The sequence below is a fragment of the Maylandia zebra genome, linkage group LG16, assembly GCF_041146795.1.
Source record: "Maylandia zebra isolate NMK-2024a linkage group LG16, Mzebra_GT3a, whole genome shotgun sequence".
Taxonomy (NCBI): domain Eukaryota; kingdom Metazoa; phylum Chordata; class Actinopteri; order Cichliformes; family Cichlidae; genus Maylandia; species Maylandia zebra.
Window position 1 is genome coordinate 20679757 of NC_135182.1, and position 25630 is coordinate 20705386.

The window sequence follows — 25630 nt, forward strand, 5'->3', positions numbered from 1 at the left end:
ACATTTAACTACTGATTTTATCTACTGTTCTGATTTTATCTGTTTTGATTTTATATACTGTTGTTTGTTTGTTTGTTTGTTTGTTTGTTTGTTTGTTAATTAGTTAGTTAGGTTATTTGCTTGTTTTATTCAATTTTAAATCATGCTTTTTATTTGTTCTTGTTTCTAATGTCTCTGTAAAGCACTTTGAATCACCTTGTTGTTGAATTGTGCTATACAAATAAACTTGCCTTGCCTTGCCTTGCCTTCCAGTGAGACAGTACAACTTTAAAAACAGCAGTAAACTTTGCCCATTGTTATTCGGCTTCAGACATGAGTGGATAAAACTTTGGTTGCTTGATTTGATTTCTTTTTAAAAAAAAAAAAAAAGTATAAATATAAAATGCGCAGACATATTCAAATATATACAACGATTAGAAAAAATAGTTCATAGGCTATACAGTGTAAAAAGCATTATCTGCATTTAGCAATAAAAAAAACTATATCTGAGCAACATGTTAATGAAATTATTAATTAAGATCAGTTTTGTCTTTGTTCAAACATCTGAGCAGAAAAAGGTCATGAGTAACTTTCATTGTCGATCCAAGTCGTCATCCACTGCTTTTTTTCAAAAGGATCGTGTTTCACTTTTCCATCTTTGTGCTCAAGAGTTTCCTTTCTTATCCGCACTGCGTGGTAACGAGGGACGCTGTCGTTTTCTTTGGAGCGTTTGAAGAATCCACACTAGGAAAGAGAAATTTTAAAGAAAACACAATGCATTAATAACTTTAAAAAAAATGTATCAGCAATATTCCCACAGTCTGTAAAGGAGCTGTGCAGAAATGCTGAGGAAGCATGCTCAGTGGCAACAGAGCATGCTTGCAACCTTGACTTTTGCAGCAGAACAGGTGCAGGGATGTCAGGAAAAGCGCCTGCAGAAGCACTAGGGGAAACTAGTAAGTCTACTGGCGAGAAAATGCATTACTCTTGAAAAATCCACAGAACCATATTGCACAAAGAGCTTATTAATAAAAAAATATATATACATTTATTTTCTTATGTAGACGAAAAATATCTCTCTTCAGCATGTCTATTTCACTCAATTTAGGAGCAAAGTGACTTTTTCCCCACAAATAACACGTGCAATATGAGTCTGATTTGAATTTTCCTTCAACAAGTCAGCAGAATTTGCTTAAAAGCAAGTTCATTAGTCACTGCAGTAACCACACGCCATGCTGACTTTACCCACGTTCAGAGAGCATATATCAGTCCTCAGCACTGAGTTTGTCTTTTTCAGACGGCTGAATGTTGATCTCTGCCTTCTGATATGCAGCATTGTACTGGTCTTTAGATGGTCTCCTGAAGAAACCACACTGAGGAGGAGCAAGGGTGGTGAAGTGTTACAAACGTGTCCAGCAGGAGCAAACATACATTTTTAAAGCAAATACTTCCTCCGGAGTCCAGTGTTGATGTGCAGATGTTATATGACAAATAACAAACGTGTAGAAAATATTAAACTTCGGGTTATGATTTACACCTTCTTAAAACTGTGTTGTGGCGAGTTTTATTATCAGTTATATGTCCAGGTTTTGGTATGAGCCACCCAGACCCTGAGTGAGTTTACCCAACAGTGTATTTTAGTCACCAAATAACAGATTTATATGGATGGAAACTTTTAATGCAAATCTAACAATAAACTATCATTTAGAGCTGACAAGCTCTCCAGTGCAGAGCTCTTTGCCATAATTAAAGAGTGAATTTTCATTTTTACACTTCACCTTCTGTAAAGTGAAAAAAGGGGGAAAGTTTTTATTAATGGAGCCGGTTGGCAGATTTTATTACAGCTGACCAGAGCTAGGCTGGCAACTAATGTCAAGGCACCGAAATACTTGTTTTGAAAGCCATGTGTCTTGGTCCCATAGGGACTAAGTAAAGCGCCATACAAATACAGGCCATGTTTCCACACAAATGTCTGCAAAGGCAGACTGCATGGCTAGGTGCTTGACTTTATAATCCTGTGGGGATTGGACTGAAAACACTTGAATTCAAAGAATAAGAGGTGGGGCCCAACACTTTTGTCCATATAGTGTATCAATATCTCATATACTCACAATAAAACCAAACCGAGAAAGGCAATCAGAGCATAAAAATCTAGCAAAAAAGGTGAAAATGTTATTTTTAAGTATCTTTAGCTTTATTTTCAGGCTTCATTTACCTTTTCTAATTGGCTAATTTTCACGAGGGGTTCTCTAAATTCATGTTCTTTTCTCATATCCATGTCCATTGTGTAACTGTAGGTGTGACATCCATGTTCTCACCTTCCACAGCAGATAAACCAGTAGAATCAAAATCAAGAGTCCTATGAGAACTGCCACCAGGATGATCCACCAGGGAACTCCTCCCTGATACTTAGCTGCTTCATCGTCAGGAGACACGTTCACATTCACCTGGAAAAAAACATAAAAGGGAGGAAATCCGAGAGACTGAGTTGGGACCGACACAGCAATAAGGTTAATGTCGTTATGCAGCTTGAATTGCTTACATTTGTGTTTTGATTGGTCAGTATGACGTTTTCCCTCTGAGTATCAAATTCAAGTGTGGCTTTTACTGACAAGGTTGAACTAGGGGCATACTCCTGTGTGCAAAAAACAACAATTATTAATGAAGCAAAATCATGAGATTTGATTTATCTCACATGAAGAGACATGTGAAAACAATAAAAATGCTGTTTATTACCTCAATAAAGGTTGAGTTCCACAGACGGGATCTCAATACGACTACTGTACCATCGAGCCCCTGCAGGGGGCACTTGAACACCACACATTTTTCCATCCCATCTTCACAGGACTAGTAGGCAAATACACAGTTAAACATCATATAAACACTTTTATTAAACTGTGCATGTGCATTTATATCACTTACAAAAACTCTCTTCTTGTCCTTCAGCGAAGACGTTTTTCCACCAGTTTTTCTTTCTTCTTTCATAATTTCTCGTTTTGTTCGATGCACAGAGGACTGCTGAAAGAACATCTCGTTAATTCAACACAGAATCAAACAGGGCAGGCGTGTCATAATGGCCCATTCATCAGTGGTCTAATTTCAGCTGTAACACATGAAGCTGAACGCTTAAATATGCTACCTGAGCAATATTCAGAGGGTTGATCTCAGTTTTAGGGGAGCAATGGATTTTCTCTGGTCCTTCAGAAGTGATGCTCATCAGGTACAGAAGCCATTTCCCATTTTTTTGAATTTTGGGCCAAAAAATGTTTAGTGAGGTTTCGAAAGAAGGTTTCAAGTGCTTCCACGAGTTGTTTATCTGGAGGAGAAATTAACAGGAAACAACTCTGCAATTTCACATAAACATTGCAACCACTTTATTAGGTACACGTTGCTAGCGCTGGGTTGAATCTCCCTTAACCTGAACTGTCTTAAATCTACATATTATAGCTTGAACAAGGTGCTGGAAATATTCAACACTGAGATTTTGGTCCATATTGACGTGATATCTGATATCTGAATCCCCCGTTTCATCACATCCCAATGATGCTCTATTGGCCTGAGTTCTGGTAACTTTGGAGGCCATTTGAGTACAATCACCTCATTGTCATGTTCAAGAAACCAGTTTGAGAGGGTATGAGCTTTGTGACACTGTGATCATGAAGGTATGGACGTGGTCAGCAACAATACTCGCATGTAAGTACCTAATTATATATTTGCATTAACAAACAGGTATACCCAATAAAGTGACCAGTAAGTTTTATGAAAACAATATTAATATTAAAAAAATAGGTGAAATGTATGAACTTACAGTGAAAGTAAAGTTAATCGAACTTCCAATTTCTTCTTCTGACTTCATTGCACTTTCTCCTCTCACAACACCTCCAAAAAACACCTGGGTAGGATTAGCTTCCCTGATGACAACAAGCGAGAAGGTTGGAGGTCCTGTATAGGTATAAAGGTGAAGTCAAACAAGTCAAGGAATCTCTGCGAGAACAAACTTACCCAGAGACAGACAAAGGCCATTCAATGATCACTTTACACTTTACTTTTACATGGATTGCTTCTTGGTAGCTGGTCCTAAACGAAAAGGATAGTAATATTAATAACAATAACACATTCCAGTTTGAAAGTGTGCAGCACATAACAGAAAGCGAATCTCAGCATCTTTACTTACGTATTCAGCTGCAGGTCGATCTCAATCTCAGTGGTGTCTAAAGTCACATGCGCAGCACTCAGGATGACTTTAAAGGTAACCTTGTGAAAAAGTAGTAGCATTTCTTACATATGAATTACAACAGCCAAGTGTCTTAGAAAGCATTAGCGCAGGAGCGTGACATTTCTGTACCTTTGAGTTTCTCTTAAAAGGATTTCCCAGCTCACATTCTGCTTGAGAGCTGTTTACATTTGCATCACAGGTGATCAGGTTTTCCATCTAGAAAAGAACACATCGGAAAACGTGTGTAATATATCCAAGTATTTACTTTATGACGCGGTCATAAGCTGTATATAAAAGATGGATGTAGCCACTAGGCTTTAGAAAAGGTAAAGCCCCTTAAACCTGCAATTTTCCAAAGGGCCAACAGGGGGCGACTCTCTTGTTGATGATGTAGAACTGTACTTGAGCTTAGCTGCTAGCATGCAAACTATTACAAACGCTAAAGAATATGGATATGGAAGCCCGTTTCCGCCACTAAATAAAAATAAAAAAGCTAGTATCCATAACTCGAAATTTCGAGTTACTTTTGTCAAAATTTCGAGTTAGCTCTGCCAATCAAAGATATACGTGAATGAGGTCGCTTTCTTGTTACCCGGAAGCATATGGCGCAGAGGAACGCGCACTCAAAAACGGATCCCAACAAATTGGCGCTTTCGCAAGTACGTTTGCTGATAGTAACACCATGTGATTCAGCTAATAACACAGGGATTTCATCATTTGTGAAGCCAGGCTGAAAACACTCAGCAATCTGTGTATTCACGACTGGATGTAATACCGGTAGCTTAGCTGTAGCATTTGTAGCTGAGGGCTTCAGCTTCTGGGTAACAAGGAAATGACGTCATTCACGTAGATTACTGATTGGCAGCGCTAACTCGAAATTTCGAGTTGCTTTTCTCAAAATTTTGAGTTAATAAATCGAAATTTCGAGAAAATAACTCGGAATTTTGAGAAAATAACTCGGAATTTTGAGTTATGGATCCTTTTTTTTTTTAGTGGCGGAAACGGGCTTCCATACAAAGAAGGCCAAGCTTTTAAACCCGTAACAGTCCCATTACGTTGTTTTTTATATGCCAGAAGAGTGGAACAAGCAGTCACTGTCATGGATTCAATCAGTCAGGGATTTGTGTTTAATTATCTGAATACTGGATTTTCCTCTTGCCAGGCCCACCTCTCTCATCATCATCATCCATATACTGTGTATTCATACCTCCTGCATATTAAACAGCGGAAATGCTCCAGGTATTTTAAGCCACAGTGGAAGTCATTTTTTAGTATTTTGATTAATGCTTTTAGGGCTTGAATCAATTGCAGGTAAAGGACTTTAAATTTTGTAACTTTCTTACAATACAACAAAGTAATTTTACAGTCGACTTACTGTTGTTTGATCGGTGCGGACTCCAGAATATGACATGGTATTTGGGAAGGTCCCCACCAGCTTTGCCTCATAAGCATCGTCACCATTCATGTTGCTTACTGTCACCAACACAGCCAAGTCCTTCCTCTGGGATTTCACAATAAACTCTGGGATGCCGTTCTTGCTGCAGACACACAGTCATGACCAGTGATGAAAAAAACAAAAACAAAGAAAACATGCTTCTTCAGTGATAACAATCGTGTAGCAAACTGTGTATGTTGTGCAATCAGCATGTCTGAGCTTAAGTAGGGTTGGTGGCCCAGTGAGACTCAACCATTCACTTCGATGTGTGTCATCCAAAAGGCCAAAGCATGAAAAAGCAGGGTGGGTTTTAAAGTCCAACTGGTCCCATTACAAAACTCAATCAATGCTACTTTATATTACTACAGTCTGAGAATGAGTTTTAACCTCTTATTTAACGGGGGGTACTCCTCTTTGTTGGCTTCTTTGTAGTGTAGACTATAATTCATCTTTAGGTTACTTTTGCAAATATGATCGCTTCCACATCCTTCTTTTAGAAAGTTCACCTGAAACAACAGGAAATGACGACAAATATACAAATGTTACATAACAAACTCGACACAATGAGTTTTAGTGTTTACATTTAGAAGTTGCCTTTACCTCAGAAATGATTTTGCTCGGTTGAGTGGCGTCTAAAATGGGAATCATGCGAGGGAGGCCATTGATTGATTCCTCTTGTTTTGTACTTATATCTGCCGACACCTCAATGGGAATGCTATGCATCTTGTCCTTGATGTTATCCTTCGTGAATCACAAAAAAAGGCTTTTAATGCATTTATTATTATGATTTACTGTTACTGTCTCTGTTTTAATATATACTATTACAGTTTTGATTTATATAATTTCACTATTCATTTATTATAAATGACCTCAAAGTTAGCATTACATATGTTCATGCACGGTCATTTTTCGAATACTGACATCTCCAAGAAATTGTTATTACTATCGTCAACGTCCATGTCTTCATTTTTTTAATAATTTCTCCAGTTTAAAGTTGAGAGAGGCTTCTAGCTTGTTCTCAGTGATGTAGCTGTGTGACACTTGATTTACCTTAAGTCTGGCTATTAGTTTGATACACTTTTGCTGATTTTGCTCTTTGAGTTTTAAGGTGCCGTTGAACTGGTATTCTAGTTCAGAGCTGGAGTCGTTTAAGAACATCGCTCTGGAAGTCAGTCCTCTCCTGTGAGCTCTGTCCACCTCCACAGAATAGCTAACAGCTGCAGTGTTGAAGTAAAATGTTAGAAAAAAATAAATTTGAAAATGGAAAAATAATGTAATAAATTTTTACATACTAAGCTTTGGATTATAAGATGCAGGATTAGCTTTGTAGGAAAAGCATGCCATCACAGTGAAACTATGGACAGAAAACAGATATTGTTAGGAAAAAGAAAGTTTTCACTCTGAAGTCTGTTTGAATATAATAATATAAGAACACCTACCAAACATGGTCCCCACACGTCTTATTTGTAAGACTTATTTCATTTGGAGACACTTTGACAACACTGTTGAGGCTAATGACTGGCCTTGTTCTAAAAGAAAGATGGTTAAATAAAACTGTGATTGAGGTCAGTAGGACTTTAACTAAATTTAAACTAATGGTTAAGGCCACAGTTACCTGTAAATCATAGCTGAATCTGACAGAGAGCCTATAGCCAAGTCTGGATAAGAGTTACCATCCAGGTCCATGTTTCCTGCAAGAGAATAGCCGAAAAATCGAATGTTGTGGTCTTTCCCTGAAAGGATCTGGAAAATAAAGATGGAACTGAAATTAAGCGAGGAAAAGAAACACGGTAAAGACAAAGTTGTCCCAATGAGGTTTTTTAAATTAGCAGCTAAACTAGCTGAAGATTTTACTTTACCTTAGTATGTCTGAGTTTAAGAGCAAGAAGAAATATTAATAATGAGAAAATGCTGTAGCACAGGCTTTCTATCTCTTGATCCCAAGTCTGAAAAAAATTTCAGATGCAAAATCCTGTTTTTCCAAGACTGTTAAGGCTCACTATTAGGGGTAGCCGTGTATTTTTCTTCTTCTTATTTTTTAAAAAACTGTACCAAACCGATGTTTCTTAAGTCCAGCAGTTATGGAGAAACACTTTTATTCATTTGGAGCCGTTATTAGGTTCATCAGGAATATGCTGGTGGAAAAAAAAAGTCATTTTGAACTTTGGCAGCTAGCTTTAGAGGTTTATCACTAGCAACATGGTTCTGCAACAGCATAAACCAGACTTCATGAAAGCATTCAGACTGTAACAAAACACTGATGTAATATAATTTTCTAAACAAATATCCACCTGTGCAGGGGTCGTTTTGATCCCCTGTGCAGAGCCGTGATAAATGTAGACTTTTCCTGTCCCAGAATCTTCCTGCGGAGCTCCAATCGCAATGTCTGTATGAGGAAAAAACACAATTTATGTGACTGCAAATGACAAAGACAAGACAAACACAGCGCAAAAAGGTCAGCTTAATCACCTTTATATGAGTCTTGATTGATGTCGCCGATGTTCTCTACTGCCACGCCAAACATCGAGTCTTTGGTCCCTATTAGACGGACAGGAGTGTTTCCTTCCCAAACTCCTGCATTGTTGATGTAAACATAAACAGCTCCCCCAATGTCTTCACCCTTCATGTAGAACTGAGGGGCTCCTATTACTATGTCTTGCCACCTAGTATCACATAGAGTGAAAAAACAAAAAACGCTATTAAAAGTACTTAAAAACGGAAAATATTTTTTTAAATGAAGTGATATTAAAGAAAGTTGTGCAAATCTGAAATTTATGTGTTTTATACTCTTTTGTGAATTGTTAAGTTTGGATCGAGTCTACTCTTCTGAACAATCTAATAAATGTACCCAAAGGCAGTCAGAAATGTTACACACCCATCGTTATTCAGGTCCACTACAGCCACGTCGTATCCAAAGCAGGATCCCAGACCCGGACCATGCAGAATGTACTCCGTTGAGAGGTTTCCTGCTACCATGTCCTGCTTGAACAGGACTACAGCTCCGCTGTGATTGGCCCTGGGCGCTCCAGCCACCACTGTCAGCTTACCCCTAGTGGTGATGTGGTGTCCCGAATCAAGGGAGAATCCTAAAGTGTGTTAAATGAAGTAGGTTTATAGTGCTGTGCAAAAGTGTTGAGCTACCTCTCATTGCTTTATATTTTGCGAGAAAAATGGAAAGTAGGTGCAGCAGTTTATTGACACATACACAAAAATACATGGAAATATAGTATCTAAGGCCGAAACATGTGAGTCTGAACATCTAACAAACTTGAAAGTCAGTGCTTGGTATGACCAGCTTTACTCTTCAAAGCTCTCTGACACAAGCTTTCTTGTAATTTCTCTAATTCGTCTTCAGAAATAGTTCTCCAGGCTTCTTGAAGGACAATCAAAGCTCTTCTTTCGATGTTGGCCTGAGCAGGTTTGAGGGACATGCTTGCTTGGTAAGCCTAATTTTGTACTTTTATACAATGTCTGTGAAGGTTCTCAGTCATCCAGGTCATCGTAGTCAAAGGAGCTTGCAAGAAAAGTGTCTGGACTTCTTGAAGTTGCTTGAAGACGTTTCACCTCTCATCCGAGAAGCTTCTTCAGTTCTAAGGTCAAATGGCGGAGAGTCCCAGATTTAAACCCAGTGGGAGTTTCCCCCCAAAGTGGGACAAAGGACCCCCTGACCCCCTTTATACAATGATATGAAAACCAAAGTTTTTACAGGTCTCTCTGAAGTCCTCTGAAAAACTAAGTACACCCCAGAATTCAGTAGTTTGTAAAATCACGTGTAGCAGCAATAATAACTTGATGAATATCTTCATGTATGCATAATCATCCAGGTAAGGAAATCCCAGAAAGTTACTTCTGTTTATCTGGATATTTCCGTATGACCATATTGGTCTTTACATCTTTTTAAAGGAATTTTGGCTCACTCTTTTTTACATTATTGTTTTAGCTCATTCACGTTTGCTTGAGGAAATTAATGAGCTAACATCAAACAAGTGACGGAAAAAAAAATATCTGTGGGTGTTCAACTCACCGAGGTAGCTGTTTGCAGGTACAGGCACAAAATCAGGGTTCCTGACTTTTTCATTCCCAACTTCATATGGGCCGTCATCAAATATTCCCATGTCCAGAAAAGTACTGTTATTCTGCTCCAGTCGCGCTATCCCTAGATTTAAGAGCACAAAGTGATGAGAAAAATTAGGATTAAAAAATGAGATTCATGTACAAAAATTAAATCCTCTAATGAAGATAAACAGCATATAAAGACACAATCACATAGTGACCTCTCCAGTTGTAAGCTCCCACTGCTCCAAAAACCATGTAATGGTAGTCATTGGTGAAAGTAGCTGCCAGTCCTTGCTGGCATGTTCCAAACATTGCGTGGCCTTCAGGTCTGCCATCGCAGAATTTCCATTCACCTCCATCCTCAGAAGACTGAGGGTCAATGGTTAGGTCCTGACTCAGAATATAACAACGTCCGGGGATGTGATGAGTCTCCTCTGGAGTATTCACATTCAAACGCCTCTGATAGCGATGAGCACATGTCTGAAGAAAAAGATACGAGTAAGACCTTTACTGAACCAGGGCACGAGGATCCACAGAACGATGGTTTTAATACTTAGTTTGACTCACCACAATCTTCCCCCCAGGTCCCTGACTCTTCACTGACACCCCCATCCACTGATTCTCTTTATTCTCAAGTCTCAGATCCGCTGAAAATTTGCCAACAGACATAATTGAACATTTTACTTGGAAAGCTTGGTTTCTACAAATTGTCAAAATTACAAAGGCAGTGGATTTTGTTTAGGTAGGTATGCAGGCAGAGTTCTCACCATTATCATCAAATTTGATACGCTCACAATTACTAGACTGGGTGACTTCACATTTATACAGGCCTCCAGTGATATTGGCTTTTTGGTTTTGCAAAGACCGGGCTCTGGGTGCACCAATCAGTACCCTAAAAAACACACAAAAAACAAGACAGAAATATATTTAATCCAAAACTTATTTCATAAAAAGTTTGGGAACTGTTGCTTTAGTTACCTTTGCTGGGATACCATTCAACAAAGCCACAGCTTGTAGAATTTCACACACATATAAAAACATATAAAAACATCAACAGTGATAATGAAGGGAAACAACAAATGAGTGCAATACTGATGGTTAAAGGACAGCTGTCATCATTTTGGCCCTGCTGGGGCTCCTCAAGTGCTAGTATGCCTATCTCTGAGGCTAATTTATGGCTCCACTTCCACAATTCTGAGTAAATTCCCTTCTGCCTCACTCAGTTCTCTGTCATACCTTTCATGATCCCTATTAGTACAATGGGTGACATGATCTAACAACCCCGCTTTAGGTGACTATCAGATATGCAGAATGCCGGTTAACAAAAGCTTGACTATGAGAAATTATTTGTTAAAATAATGTTTTAATGCTCAGATGTGTTTGCTTCATTTTAAAATTCGTAAAATAAAAAGAACTTTCACCAGAAAGCCAGACAAAAATGAAAACAATATCATTACATCATATCCTTCTGGGATCAAGCAGCACCAGACGTCCACTACCAGGAGCAGAAGATCAAAAAGAAATAACAATTGACAATTGAAAAGCATGTTTCTTTAAGCTACAATACTACAATACAATTCTTAAACTGTTTACAATAAAATAAAACATCAAAACATTTTTGTTTTCTTGGCTCTCAGGAGCATCTTTTATTTTTTAGGAACAAAAATTAGAGAAGTTCCAAATATGGCAATAAACTAGTGTTTTCACACCCTGCAGAGGGCAAGGGGGAACTCAACCAGACTATTGCTTTTCAGTATTGTGGTTGTTGCTCTCTTCTAAACACACTTCCCTTTGAAACCCCGCACTGTCGCAGAGACTCACACATCTTTTAACATCTCAGAAAGAGATTCTGTGTTTTATATGTTTTCAGCAGCCGGTACGATGACATACGCAGCACCAACACACAGGTCACTGGGGTTCAACAGACTGTCTTTTTACAGATTGATTTAAGAAACACAGACAAATGCATGAACAAAAACCCAGCCTGTTTCTGCCAAAAATTATGTGCAGACCAGGTTATTTTACAGGACTATGAAATAGTAAGACTGGGTGTGATTATGCTGATTATACACCTACATTTGCACTTAAATATATCTGAATATTTTTATGTTTTTCTTTCGAGCTTTTACTGCACATGAATCATGGTCCCTCCTGTGCAGTGCAGTGTGCAACGGTCACATTTTACGCGTTTTTTAACATGTTTTACAGTTATTTCAGGAAGAAAGTGAAAGGGTCTAAAAACATGAAATTTCTATGAATTAACTGTACAAAATACACTGATATACAGCGCTTCTCATAAAGTACATTTTACTACTTGGCTTGAAAATGTAATTGTTAACACTTTTTAAAAACGTTTTTAGGATTCATTCAGCAGCTTCAAATACAGTTGCAGTGCATCTGCAATTAGATACTGTATCTGGGTATGAAATGCAGTGAGCACCTGCTTTGTGTGACTTTTTACACAGTGTCAGAGTCAAGTAAATGTGCAAGGAAGTGAGGGAGAAAAACCACAAGCAGTCTTGATCAGATAGAGTGGGGTTGAACCACTTCCTGCACTAAAAGTAACACTGAGCACACAACTGAGATGGCCTGTTAAAAATAAAAGGAAATAAAGGTTATTACTTGTGATCAAGTAAAATCACATCATATATAACAGTATGCCATATAAGTTTTAACAAATACTATCACCTCATCCACAGACTGAAGAAGTCGGTTGGATGAAGCGTTTCTCCCCCTTAAAACGCTACGTCAACTTTCAGGGATTTCCTTAGCTGGATGATTGAGCATGCATCAAGACTCAACCACAACTCTTCCCTCCACTCAGTGTTGTGGTACTTGCACAGGTCAAAGACACAGTGGATGATATTATTGTTATCATTTAGACAAATAGATAAAATCTTAACATAAATCACAGCTCTTAACAGAAAATTGTGACACTTTCCATTTGATACAGACGTCTGATATTCAGGCTTGATTGATTTTAAACTTTAACACACTGTAACTGTGTGCCAGTGAACAGAACACATCAGACTACAGGATGTGAGTCACTGGGGACCAGTTGGCACCAAAACAATAGTTTGACGCATTTTACACTAACAGTCATCTAAACACTTCACATGTTAGCTGACCATCAAGCTTACAATGAAGGAATTTGTTTTAAGGAATGAAAGGAAATCCTCTCTTTCTTCCTCACTGCAGCTGACTCTGACCCACCTATTGATCTGTAGGGTCGGCCCCGCTGCGTTTCATTTGCTCAACACGGACCCTCCTAACCGAGCCGTTAAACATCCTCTCAAACAAAGCCCGGCGACATGCAAATATTAAAAAGGAATCTTTACAGTTTGTTACAGTTTGGGATTATGGGTAAATGATAAAACTAAGAAATATCAAAGTTATTTTAAATGCAGGTTCATTCAATAAATCTTAAAAGCAGCTGGACGTTGGTGTGTTTGCCACTGTGTTTGTGAGCTCTTTAAGCAACACTCTGCAGCTGCTGTAACATAAGATAAGAGATAACACTTTCTTTTCATTGCACAGTCATACTTGGTTCAATGAAATTGGAAACGGTCACATGTTGGACCTAAGCACAACTAAAACACACAAAACACAACACAGTAGACCATAAAGTGGGTTTTTTTTAAAAGTGCAAAAAAAGGTATGACTTAATAAATAAAAGAATAAATGTAATGTTAAAAGTTTTCCCCTACTTGTTCCTTTGTGGTATGTTTTATTTCCTGCCCTGTTCAGATCTAAACTATATTTAGTATATTAGAAAAACCTGCCTTCTTTTTATCGGCCATCTGATACCTGTGGTTGCAAAGGACCGCCAGCTTCTCTGCCAGTCTGCTCAGTCACTCATTTCTGGCCACGCTGATGAAATCATTAACTCCCTTTTGTAAACAAAGGTCATTTTAAGTGTTAGAAATAAGGAATATGAAGGGAATGCTCGTTGACTGATGACCTGTAGTTGTCAGGATCAACCCCTCACTTTGCTTTGTTTGTTTTTCCATCTGAAATATAATTTCAGTCATAAAGACATTTTTAACAGAATATCAACATATCTAGTGCCTATGGAAGCCCATTTTCAAGATCCATCATTCCTATGTTCCTGTAGCACATCATGTTATTTAATTCAACTGTATCACCTTAAAAAGCTAATTATGTTGGCACAGCTGAAAACTGATGATTAAAGAAGCAACAACGTAGTTAGCTGAGTATCTGTCAGTCTTGGTGCATGTGATGATATTGCCAACAGAACTTTCTTCTGAAGATGTGCATAAAAAGCTCTAACCAGAATAGAAACAGAAGTGGGAGGCCTTTGTGTACAACCAAGAAAGAAAACAAGTACATCGATCTAAACTGAGAAAGCATCCTCAGCTCGCAGCTTTAATGAATGGCTCCTGTAAAATAAAGACCCCCAACAGTGACAGTGAGGAGGTGACGAGAATGTAGGCAGAGCTGCAAAGAAAAAGCCTAATCTGAGAGTGGACAGTAAAAAGACACTAATACCGAACAGATGAGGATAGACTCAGTACAAAAAACATATTGAGCAACATGTGAGAATTTGCACGGTCCAATTTGTAAACTGCCAAAAACACAGCCTAATCAACGAAACAGGGACCACACATGCTGATATTAGCATCATGGATGTGCATGTGTATGTAAGTAACAAGAAATGAAGAAAGAGTGTGAAAGTTTGTTCGTTTTTTCTGGGCTACTGAGGAAAAATGTAACCATGTCAGATGTAAAATGTCCCACTCAGAGTCATCATGTGGGGTGTCTTTCACTGCGGCGTAAATGCATAGTGGCGGGTGTTGGCTTTCACAGTGATCTCACTGGTCTCTGTTAACAGATGTGCTCCAATGCCTTCACAGCTGTGCACTCAAAGCAAGAAGAAACTCACAGCTGTTCCAACTGTTTCAGTTTACACATCGCACACTGATTGTTGCTGACCTGTGATTGGCTGACACACATCACAGAATCGTGTCAACTTTAAGTAAAGATTAAAGTTTTTGGAGGATTTTCGGGGGGTCTGTTTATTGACCACTTATCTGTTATCTTGACACTAGCCAGACATTGGTGTGAAGTTTGACTGGAGTATCTCCACTGATGATTCACTGATGCGTTTAATCTATCGGGTTACATGTGCACAGATGGCCGTGCATGCCCAGTCTGGTTTCATTGAGAGAATGTTAAAACCATCTTTAACATATTACTCATGAAAGAGGCATCAAAATGCCAAATAGCAACTTTTTGCAATACTTTCAGTGACTTATGGAAATGAGAGTCTACTTTGCTTTAATTATCTCTTTAGAAATCAAACAAAAACAAAACACCTTATGACTATACTTAACCAACGCGATGGTTTCCTGATTATTAAATTCACCAGCACTTTAATCATCAGAAGAGTCAAAAAAATGTGTTTTTTTAGCTGAAATTCAGCCTGTGTAGGTTTGGCATGAGAGGAGTTACATCTACCGCTCATCAGGGCAGAGGGCCTAAAAAAGAGCCAGTGAAGTCCAGCATTCCTCTCGTCACATATGATTTATCATAATCAGACTGATGCACAGTAAGTAGTGATAGCCAGCAGAGATTTGCAGCTGCCGGCGATTGTCATGACACGTTTTCGTAAAAAATCGGGAGCGACGGATGTTGGACAGCGTGACGCATCCCTGACTTGCGGTTTCGCCGGCTCAGAGGTCCTCAGAGCTTTAGGTCACGCAGAGCTGTTCTGCTGTTCTGCTGAGCTTCCTCTTGTCTCGTCTGACTGATTATCTCAGGGTCACACAAGGATCTAGAGCTAAGATCATGACTGAGCTGCTGTTTATTACGTCATTACTGTCCTTTTATTATTTCCGTACAGCTACACTTTCTCAGTGTCTCAGTGTCTGAAGTTTCAACCAAGAAGAGCTGAAGAATGTGAGCTCATTGTAACTAGGGCTCCAATTAATGAGTCACTTCAGTGCTTGTACGTTTTGTCAACTAAAACAACAAAGTAATTATTTAAGTCAGTTTTTAAATAAAACCATATAAAACCACATAAAACCATAAACATATCTTTCTTTTATATGATCAGGAGGACTCATTCTTACTCTGTGGAGTTATCTTCTTCTTTTCAGGGGTCTCCCACAGTGGACTGTCTACCTCCATCTCACCTTATTCCTAGCCTCCTCCAGTGTCACACCAACCCATGCATGTCCTCATCTGTCTTCAGCCAACAATAGCACAATTTCCACTAACATCTTGCTGGTCAGCTGCACAAGTGACAGCTGTTGTTACTCAGGCTTTGATTGATCCAACATGGAAATTTTACAGATGATGCGTATCTTTGAGTTTACACAGCATGTCCTTCCTGGCACAACCCTCCCCTTTTATGGGCACTGGTAGTACACTGGTTTGTGGCCCCCTGTGGTTGGGGGTGTGGCTGGTTAAGTAATGCTAAATCAAATATTAATTAGCTCACATGTGGAAAAAAAAAAGTGGTTCCTGCAAAGAAGAAGTTGTTTGAGTGGTTCAAGTGGTTATGCTTGCTTTATCTCTGACTTATCAGAGGAGTTCAACATGCCGACTCAAACTTCGGTATGAAAACATGAATTTGGATCATTTTTAGTTTTAAACAAGTTTTTTAAAGATTTCTGAAATATTTGTGTCTTCTAGTTTTTACGAGAGCTGGTCTAATACATTTCTTTAGCAGTGCATATTTTCTTCTGGCATTATTTAAACATGTAAACTGTTTTGAAGGGAGTTCTCTTGAATACACAAAACAGCTCATGAAACCAAGTTACTTGAAGCTCCATAAACCTTGTTGTGAGTACTGTTTTCTTTTTCTTTTTTTTTACTGCAAACTATATCTGACAAGCATATGAAAACGTGCAGCTTGCTGCCCTTACAGCTCAACCAAGCGAGGCGGTTATGTTTACATCCTGTAATAAGCACAGGCCTCTTGTCAGGTAGATGTGCGCTTACTTCTGCACAGCTGTTGAGCTTGGTGATTAGGAAGAAAACATTTCCTATATGAAAATGCTCACATCACTCAGCTTTCCCTATAAGCTTTTATTTTTTGTCTAAACAACAGTCCAAAACCTGAAATATTCAGGTTCCTTTCACATAAAAAAAGATGCTCTGGTTTTTCCTCCCCTAAATAAGGTTTGCTTCCTCACTGAGCAGGATGTAAAAGAGGCACGCTCCCCAGACTTTTACAGGCTGAAAACAAACTCTCAAGCCAGTGTCACATTTCAAGGCTCTATTTGCCCGACAAATATGACATCAGTTTCATGACTTTTCCCTCCCTTTAGACTTGCCAAGCCAGACAAATGTTAAAGTTCCTCTTTTCAGTTTGAATGCTTCTTTGTGAACAAAGAAATGTTTGTGAAAAAGCGATCTGAAAAATCCAGTGAGTGAGGCTGCATTAGTCAGCATGTTCTGATTTCTCTTCTTAATTGTCTCACAAGAGCAAAAATCTAATCTAATCTAAAAACTGCCAGGATCGTGCAGAACGCCAGCAAACAAAGCTGATAACAGGAAACCTAGAAGATTAAAAGACAAGAGAATAATGAAAGCCACATTATTATAGCATCTTGAATGGAAATTTTTTGGCTGTTTGTAATCGGTGAATGAAATGTCAGGAATAATAGCTTCGATCCTTTTTATGTACATTGAAAAATCCACTCGTTTGCAAAGCAATCCTGAGACCCTTTTATTTCCTATTACCTCTCTCCTCGCAGTGCTGCCTCGGTTTGACCCTGCAGGCACATTTGCATGACACTACAAGCATTGTAAATTCACTTGTTATCCTTTGGCTGTTTCCCTACTTCATATTCAAAGTATCAGCGGGGAAACTGCTGATATCACCGAGAATTGAAACAAAACGTGTGAGAAACCCTGTGGGGTTTGGGGAAAACTGGGTAAAAAAAAAAAAAAAGATAAAGTTAAAGGACATTGTATTAGAAAGTTGCTCTAACGCACGACTGTAACACGTGAGAGGGTTAAAGAGTTATTTTCTCTCATTATTTAAAGTTTAAACAGAAAGTAGGTAGAGTGTAAGCCAGTCAGTCCTCACAGCACTTCCAGTCACATTTGAATTTCTGCGCTGATGCCACCTGACAGAAAAGTCCCTAAACTTGCTTGTTAAATGAACCTGTTCCAAGGAGCTCAGACAGCTCTACAGACGTGAACATCTGGAGACATCACTCACATGACTTTGTCCGGGTTGAGCTGCCGGTGCATGGCCAGAGAAAAGCCGAACAGGCTCCCAGGCTCTCCGTCTTTCCTGAGGACATGATCGGTGTCCAGGTTAAAGCCGAGCACAAAAGTTGCCTCCAGGACATAAACGAAGAATAAAAGTGCAGCGTGAGCAGCAGAGCGTCCTCCCTGCGGCAGCATTGCAGCGTCGTACAGATCTGCCCAACCGTCCCAAAATTAGGCTCCTCTCTGCTCTGTCAATTGATGACTGAAAGCTGCCTCTGTTTGAACCCCACCGGGTTAGGGTGGTACTCCACGGCGCCACCTCTGGCCATGATGGCGGAGTGTGTCACTGAATCACTTACAGTGGGGCAAAAAAGTATTTAGTCAGCCACCGATTGTGCAAGTTCCCCCACCTAAAATGATGACAGAGGTCAGTAATTTGCACCAGAGGTACACTTCAACTGTGAGAGACAGAATGTGAAAAAAAAATCCATGAATCCACATGGTAGGATTTGTAAAGAATTTATTTGTAAATCAGGGTGGAAAATAAGTATTTGGTCAATAACAAAAATACAACTCAATACTTTGTAACATAACCTTTGTTGGCAATAACAGAGGTCAAAGGTTTACTATAGGTCTTTACCAGGTTTGCACACACAGTAGCTGGTATTTTGGCCCATTCCTCCATGCAGATCTTCTCGAGAGCAGTGATGTTTTGGGGCTGTCGCCGAGCAACACGGACTTTCAACTCCCGCCACAGATTTTCTATGGGGTTGAGGTCTGGAGACTGGCTAGGCCACTCCAGGACTTTCAAATGCTTCTTACGGAGCCACTCCTTTGTTGCCCGGGCGGTGTGTTTTGGATCATTGTCATGTTGGAAGACCCAGCCTCGTTTCATCTTCAAAGTTCTCACTGATGGAAGGAGGTTTTGGCTCAAAATCTCACGATACATGGCGGCCCCATTCATTCTGTCCTTAACACGGATCAGTCGTCCTGTCCCCTTGGCAGAAAAACAGCCCCATAGCATGATGTTTCCACCCCCATGCTTCACAGTAGGTATGGTGTTCTTGGGATGCACCTCAGTATTCTTCTTCCTCCAAACACGACGAGTTGAGTTTATACCAAAAAGTTCTACTTTGGTTTCATCTGACCACATGACATTCTCCCAATCCTCTGCTGTATCATCCATGTGCTCTCTGGCAAACTTCAGACGGGCCTGGACATGCACTGGCTTCAGCAGCGGAACACGTCTGGCACTGCGGGATTTGATTCCCTGGTGTTGTAGTGTGTTACTGATGGTGACCTTTGTTACTTTGGTCCCAGCTCTCTGCAGGTCATTCACCAGGTCCCCCCGTGTGGTTCTGGGATCTTTGCTCACCGTTCTCATGATCATTTTGACCCCACGGGATGAGATCTTGCGTGGAGCCCCAGATCGAGGGAGATTATCAGTGGTCTTGTATGTCTTCCATTTTCTGATGATTGCTCCCACAGTTGATTTTTTCACACCAAGCTGCTTGCCTATTGTAGATTCACTCTTCCCAGTCTGGTGCAGGTCTACAATACTTTTCCTGGTGTCCTTCGAAAGCTCTTTGGTCTTGGCCATGGCGGAGTTTGGAGTCTGACTGTTTGAGGCTGTGGACAGGTGTCTTTTATACAGATGATGAGTTCAAACAGGTGCCATTCATACAGGTAACGAGTGGGGGACAGAAAAGCTTCTTACAGAAGACGTTACAGGTCTGTGAGAGCCAGAGATTTTCCTTGTTTGAGGTGACCAAATACTTATTTTCCACCCTAATTTACGAATAAATTCTTTACAAATCCTACCATGTGGATTCATGGATTTTTTTTTCACATTCTGTCTCTCACAGTTGAAGTGTACCTCTGGTGCAAATTACTGACCTCTGTCATCATTTTAAGTGGGGGAACTTGCACAATGGGTGGCTGACTAAATACTTTTTTGCCCCACTGTATCAGTGTCATAATTACACGTTAGAAACTGAATATCTTTTAGTCTCAGCTGAAATAAGCAGGCTTAATTTATGACACGTGTTTTACTCTAAATTATAGTCCTTAAAAATATCAAATAAATGACCCACCTTTTACAGAATTCCTCATATTCTCACAAGTGAATTTAAGAATACTTCCTGGATAAAATGTGTATAATAAAAATACACATAACAAGAATAATGCCATAAGAACTGCTCTATTTATTATTTCTCGGATAAATGCTTAAAAAGACAGCTTTTAGATTAAACGCACTGATGCAGGTTGTGCTGAATGGACGCACGTAAACAGCAAATGTTTGCATCAGGTGGACAAATAAAGCCTCCAAATTCAGCCAGACAACAGAGACGAGATGCTGCAGGTCACTATATAGCTATACTACCTTAAAATTGCCATTGTTAGCATCTATCACAAAAAATCTTGTATTCAATCGTCTAAGAAAATCATAATTAAATATTTATTTGGGCTGTCATTAGCAGCACCTGCTCTGCCTCGTGTTCATAAATAACTAATTAGTAAAATCAGCAGTCATTCCTGTCCGAAGCTCCTCTTTCTGCTTCTGGTCATGTTTTAACTCTTATTGAAGTATCGCAGAGTACTCTCTCTGGAGACGAGGAAATGATAAAGGAGTCTCACAAACAGCTGAGCAGAAGCTGCTGAGTCCCTGAAAATTGTCATTTGATTCGTTTTGTGTCACATCTTCCAAAATCAGGAGCATTAAACAGATCCATTGTTCTGTCTGCTCTCTTCTCCCGCTGCATCAGCTGCTGTTCGCCGGTGCGGGTGTGAAGTTTGAACCGCACTGGGCCACAATTACACAGCAGAAGACGACACAATGTGGGCATTGTTGAAACTAGAAAGCCCAGTGCCCAGTTTGTGTGTGTGTGTGTGTGTGTGTTGTCGGGCGGGGGTTGTGTGAGGGGGTTGGGGTCTGCGTCAGGGTCTTAGCCACATTCCTAATGTGGCAAGAGATTGGGGGGTTCTAGTGTAAGATATGTGAAAGGCATCTCTGTTGGTGGGTTCGGTCACAGATGCGTCAGATCAGATCATGTTCACTGATGTCATCCGCATTTTCTTCACTGAGTGCGGGCATAAAACTTTTTTATAGCAGATCAATTAAAATATAGATAACTATATTTACAGTCAAGATCTGGTATGGCAAATGCTCAATATTAACTTCACAGCAGGGCAGTAGCAAAAAAAGGTTATAACTTCTTCCTGTAATTTAAAGCATTTAATGCTGATTAATACACCATTCTTGACTCTGACAACGCATTTAGGATTATTAACATCTGGACTATTCAGCATAAACAGTATTTATTTGCAGATATTATTTCCAATAATTATTTATAATCATTCTTTTTTTTTGTGTTCATTTTATGCTCAGTAAAGAAACTAAGAGGTTTTTTTTGTTGTTAGATTTTGTCTACGTGTCTATGAGAGAGTTAAAAGGTGTGTTGAGTTCACCTGAAAGCAACAGCACTTTCATGTCCACTGTTGCCCTGGGTGGTTGTGTAACACAAGCTGTGGGAGAAGGTGAAGCCGCCCAGCTTTGCATTGTCTCAGGTCAGCGGGAAGAAAGAGGTCAGACAGGTGGACCCCTGCAGGTGCCGAGGGCTTTCTTCACAGATTAGCTGCACCTTTGTATGAGCAAAATGAACACTCACTTGAGAAAGATTTGCGAGGCCCCCAAGGTCGAATCACTGGAAACGATATCAGCTTTCATTAGTCACTGGAGAACCGGAGTCCCCTTTCTCTATGAGTGCACGCTTATTGCACTGACTTAAAAGAAGTGAGCAAATTTAATTCTTAATGTTCACAATAATTTGTTTTTCAGATTTCAGTTTTACTTACATGCAGCAAAAACATATCAGTCCTATAAAGCCTGAACAATGAAATAAAGGCCAGATAAAATACTCAAACTGGAGGGTTTTTAAAGCTTAATTAATTATACATTTGCATATATGGGTTAGGATTTGTATCATTTTTGCAGAATTTGTATTTTGTGCAATTTATTTAGTTTTTTCAGGGGAAATATTACACTGATCATGTAGGGGTCTTAAAAACTTCTCTATCAAATATGATACACTTTGCATTACAGGATTAAATTATAATATTTTTAATCAGTTGCAACTCATCAATGTTACTGATGTGTTACAGATCAGAAAAATAACATAATCTGTGTGTTTGACCTCATATCAACTTCCTGTAAAGCCAATATTTTAAGGTGTTTGGGGGGGAAATACCTCTTAAATAAGTCTTCAAGTATTCAGCAGAATTTGAAATAAAATTAAATGAAATGTAATCATTTCACAAAGCTGTTTACAATAACATCTAAGAATAAAATCTTTATGTCAACATCTTCCTCCTTTCTGAGCATGTCATTTCAAATCTTTATACTATTTCTTGCTGAGTCTAACTTTGCCCTTTACTTCAGATCCTGGCAAGGCAGAAAGGCGAGGAGCTTAAGTTTCACAGCACCAAAGTCGACATGTCAGAGACTGATGGAGGAAACTAAACCCAAAGTTATTGGAGAGACTGGGAAGCATGTCCAAAAGGCACAGCTGGTGCAGGCAATTTGCTGGCGTGCCAACACACTGATGATTGCAACGAAACGTAAACAGATGGATGTTGCCACTTAATTTGGAGGACATCTGTAATATTTAAATGTAGTTTACATTAACTGAATATTAATTTAGACATGAGCTTCACTTTTTTGTGCAGCATTCAGGACAATTCACTCTCAGAGATGTTGACTGTGGTGTAAGTGTTCATGTTGAATTTGGATTTCACTTATTTGCCACCTTGTAGGCGTGAAGGTGTCAAATCAACTGTTGGAGTTTCAGGAACTCTAATACTAACACTCACGGCGAGGCGGACATGCCAGCTCTATCAGTTTCAAAATTAAGTCAGTATAACAAAACCAAACCCACAAGAAAACATGGCCGGAGCGTACAGCTGGCATAAGCAATTTGCCAGCTGGTGAGCCAAGAAATCAAGTCTTATTGAAGGTGACAGAATGACGGTCAAAGTTATTAAAAGCAGAAAACATCTTTTGGTTACTGAATTTATTTTTTTGTTTCTTTTAGATCTTCATAAAAGTAGGTTAACACTGGACGTATAGCAATAAATGTTTGGCTGAGGAAATTTTATTTTTAATGGCAAAGGGCATCACGGTGATGTGGTGGTTAGCACTGCCACCTCGCAGTGAGGAGGTCCAACCTTTGACTCTAACCTGGGGTCTGTCTGTGTGGAGTTTGCATGTTCTCCCTGTGTCTGTGTGGCTTCCTCCCAGAGACGCTGATGGGGTTAGGTTAGCTGGCGAATCTGAAGTGACCACAGGCATGAATATGCGGCTCTCTGTGCTAAACCAGGGTGTAGCCTGCCTCTCATCCTGTGTCACCTAGAATAGGCTCCAGCTTCCCTTAACCCTGAATTAGATAACCAGAGAGAGAACAGTTGGATGGATCGTTCAACGAGGTGATACACCATGCTTATATTATATGTTAAATATGTTAAGACACAAACAGGAGTACAATAAACTAAAGTAGAGTACCACAGATTCAACAAGAGAGTGAGTGCCCTGATTTTAAAGGACTGAGAGTGGGAACTGACCTCGAATTTGTTTTAGGTACGTTGTGAAATCCAAACAACTTGTGGTGTCCCTAAGAGATATGCCTATAATTTAGCAGCCTGAACAGTGAACATGGTATCTCTCTGTGGGTGCAGACAGGCACCGGAGAGGTGCATGAATGCTGAGTGATAACAGAAGTTGTGTCTGCATCAGTGGCTGTGTAAAGCATGCCCTAAAGTTGGAGCAGCTGATCCCAGTCCTGTTGTGACAGTGGTGTGGCTCTTTGTAAGGAGACCATCCGCAGTAAATTTGCTCCACTCCCCTCGCACAAATGATTGGTTCCATTTATGGCTCCTGGGTTTGGCGGGGGTGGACGGTGCTACTGGGTCAGCAGTGAGGGGAGTGGGACCTCGCAGACCTCTTCAAAATCTTTCTCAACCAGGCTGTGCAGATGAAACAGGGAATTCCTTTGTTAGCCCTGCAAAATGAGAAATAATTTCCGCTTTAGTGCAACGGACTGCCCTCTGGGATGTATTATCATTATGTCATGCTAATCATATCATACGCTAGGCAGTCTTTTTACATGAGCTGGGAAAACCACATCTTTTAATTAATCAGGTTTTCCTGAACAAAGAGGAAATGAGAGCTATGTAAAGCTGTCACATCAGGAACGGGGATTTGTTAATTCCTTCGGGTTTAAATGTCATTTTTCACGTCCAAGAGGTTGTGAATATTTTCCTCTATTCCTCCACTGATTTAAGCAAGAATTCAAATCTTATATGTTGTGCTTAACAGAAGCACAACCATAAGGCTTTTAGCACAGATTTCCTCAGTGTGATGCACCAAACATTAACCTTAGCATCTGCTCGGAGCTTAAAGCTTAACACTTCCTTTCAATTGTTATTGGCTGCTGTTGCTCAACATGAAAGCCTTTGTTGTTAAAAATAACTTCTCTTGAGGGGAAAAGTCACCGTGACTAATTCTAAGGAAACACATGCTCAATCATGAAGTCCCCGCTGGAGGTTTCCAACTTAAACTCCACGTATGTCCGGAGCCTCGCAGTACAGGCTCAACCTTTGAAACGGAGAGGTCAAGGAACACATTTCCATGTTTGCGAGAAGCGAGTTGAATGTATGCAGACCCCACAGGTGATTTTATCTCCTGACTCTGTAAGAAGCTGCCCGCTCTTAGTTTGGTTTCAGTGAAAGCATTTTGCAGAGAGAATTTATGTGATTTGAGGAAAAGGATGGGTTGCCAGGGTGATGAATGCTCCAGCTGACACAGCGGGAGATCAGCAACATCCAAATCACTCTACTGCTGTCTAAACCTGCCTGAATTTCGCTCAGCGAGACAATGCAGAAAGAGTTGCTGCTGCTGGCCCCAGTTAGCCCAAAACATCTGGAAAATTATCATAATGTGTCATTTAGTGCCTTTCTCCCATTTAAAATCAGCTGACTGTAACTTTAAATGAAATAAAACCACTTAAGTTGACCTTGGTGTCTCTCCAACTGTACTCAGGATATAATTAAATACAATTACGTTTTATAAATTTTTTAAATTAGGCATCATTTTTTGTACATATTTTACCACAAGCACACTTAAAATAATTCTATATTAATACATTAATTCATATTTAAAATTAGGGGAACTTCAAAAATATGCAAATTTCATTACAATCCAAAAACGTTCTTAAATCAAGTCAAGTCATGTGAAGTGGCTTTTGTTGTCATTTCAACCATACATATGACATATAACGGACAAACACAGGACTACGTAAAGTGCAATGTGCAAAAAGAAATGCAAAAATAAACAAGACAAGACAGTGCAATGGAAATGTACAAAATGCTGAGTATTGTGCAAAAATAACTTGGTGTCTGTAGGTGTGTGTGTGTGTGTGAGAGAGAGAGAGAGAGAGAGAGAGAGAGAGAGAGAGAGAGAGAGAGAGAGAGAGAGAGATACTGCAGATAAGTGCTTGGTAGTGATGTGTATGCAGGTGTGCGTGTGTGTTTCTTTCAGTCCGTTCACTGAGCATTCAGGAGTCTGACGTCTTGGGGGAAGAAACTGTTCCGTAGTCTGCTAGTGAGGCCCCGGATGCTCCGGTACCTCTTTCCAGAAGGCAGCAGGGGGAAGAGTGCGTGTGAGGGGTGTGTGGGGTTCTTCACAATGCTGGTGGTTTTGTGGA

General features: G+C 39.7%; 1 protein-coding gene across 3 annotated transcripts; it reads right to left on the minus strand.

Annotated features, from left to right (window-relative positions):
* Positions 1–358: 358 nt before the first annotated feature.
* On the minus strand, positions 359–18124 carry itga6a (integrin, alpha 6a). Of its 3 annotated transcripts, XM_004557731.4 has the most exons (26): positions 17881–18124; positions 10454–10578; positions 10254–10333; positions 9905–10166; positions 9655–9786; positions 8506–8716; positions 8100–8293; positions 7922–8016; positions 7246–7373; positions 7070–7159; positions 6923–6984; positions 6681–6847; positions 6231–6371; positions 6018–6136; positions 5571–5733; positions 4325–4411; positions 4154–4233; positions 3982–4056; positions 3788–3890; positions 3119–3295; positions 2902–2997; positions 2716–2826; positions 2522–2614; positions 2298–2426; positions 1229–1352; positions 585–723 (listed from the first exon to the last, which is right to left on the minus strand). In XM_004557731.4, the coding sequence occupies exons 1-25, from the start codon at positions 18066–18068 to the stop codon at positions 1245–1247; spliced, it is 3216 nt and encodes a 1071-aa protein (XP_004557788.3). In that variant the 5' UTR covers positions 18069–18124; the 3' UTR covers positions 585–723; positions 1229–1244. The 3 variants fall into 3 exon arrangements, with proteins under 3 accessions (XP_014264483.3, XP_014264482.3, XP_004557788.3); XM_014408997.4 differs by lacking the exon at positions 1229–1352 and having other exon boundaries at positions 359–723; positions 2902–2994; XM_014408996.4 differs by lacking the exon at positions 1229–1352 and having other exon boundaries at positions 359–723.
* Between the last annotated feature and the right edge of the window lie 7506 nt (positions 18125–25630).

Excerpts from the sequence above, each read along its gene's own strand:
- itga6a (XM_014408996.4), bottom strand. The coding sequence starts at position 18,068 with ATGCTGCCGCAGGGAGGACGCTCTGCTGCTCACGCTGCACTTTTATTC. Across the intron at positions 9,787-9,904 it reads GGGAGCTTACAACTGGAGAG|GGATAGCGCGACTGGAGCAG; the intron begins GTCACTATGTGA and ends TCTTAAATCTAG. Across the intron at positions 6,848-6,922 it reads ATCTTATAATCCAAAGCTTA|CTGTTAGCTATTCTGTGGAG; the intron begins GTATGTAAAAAT and ends TCAACACTGCAG.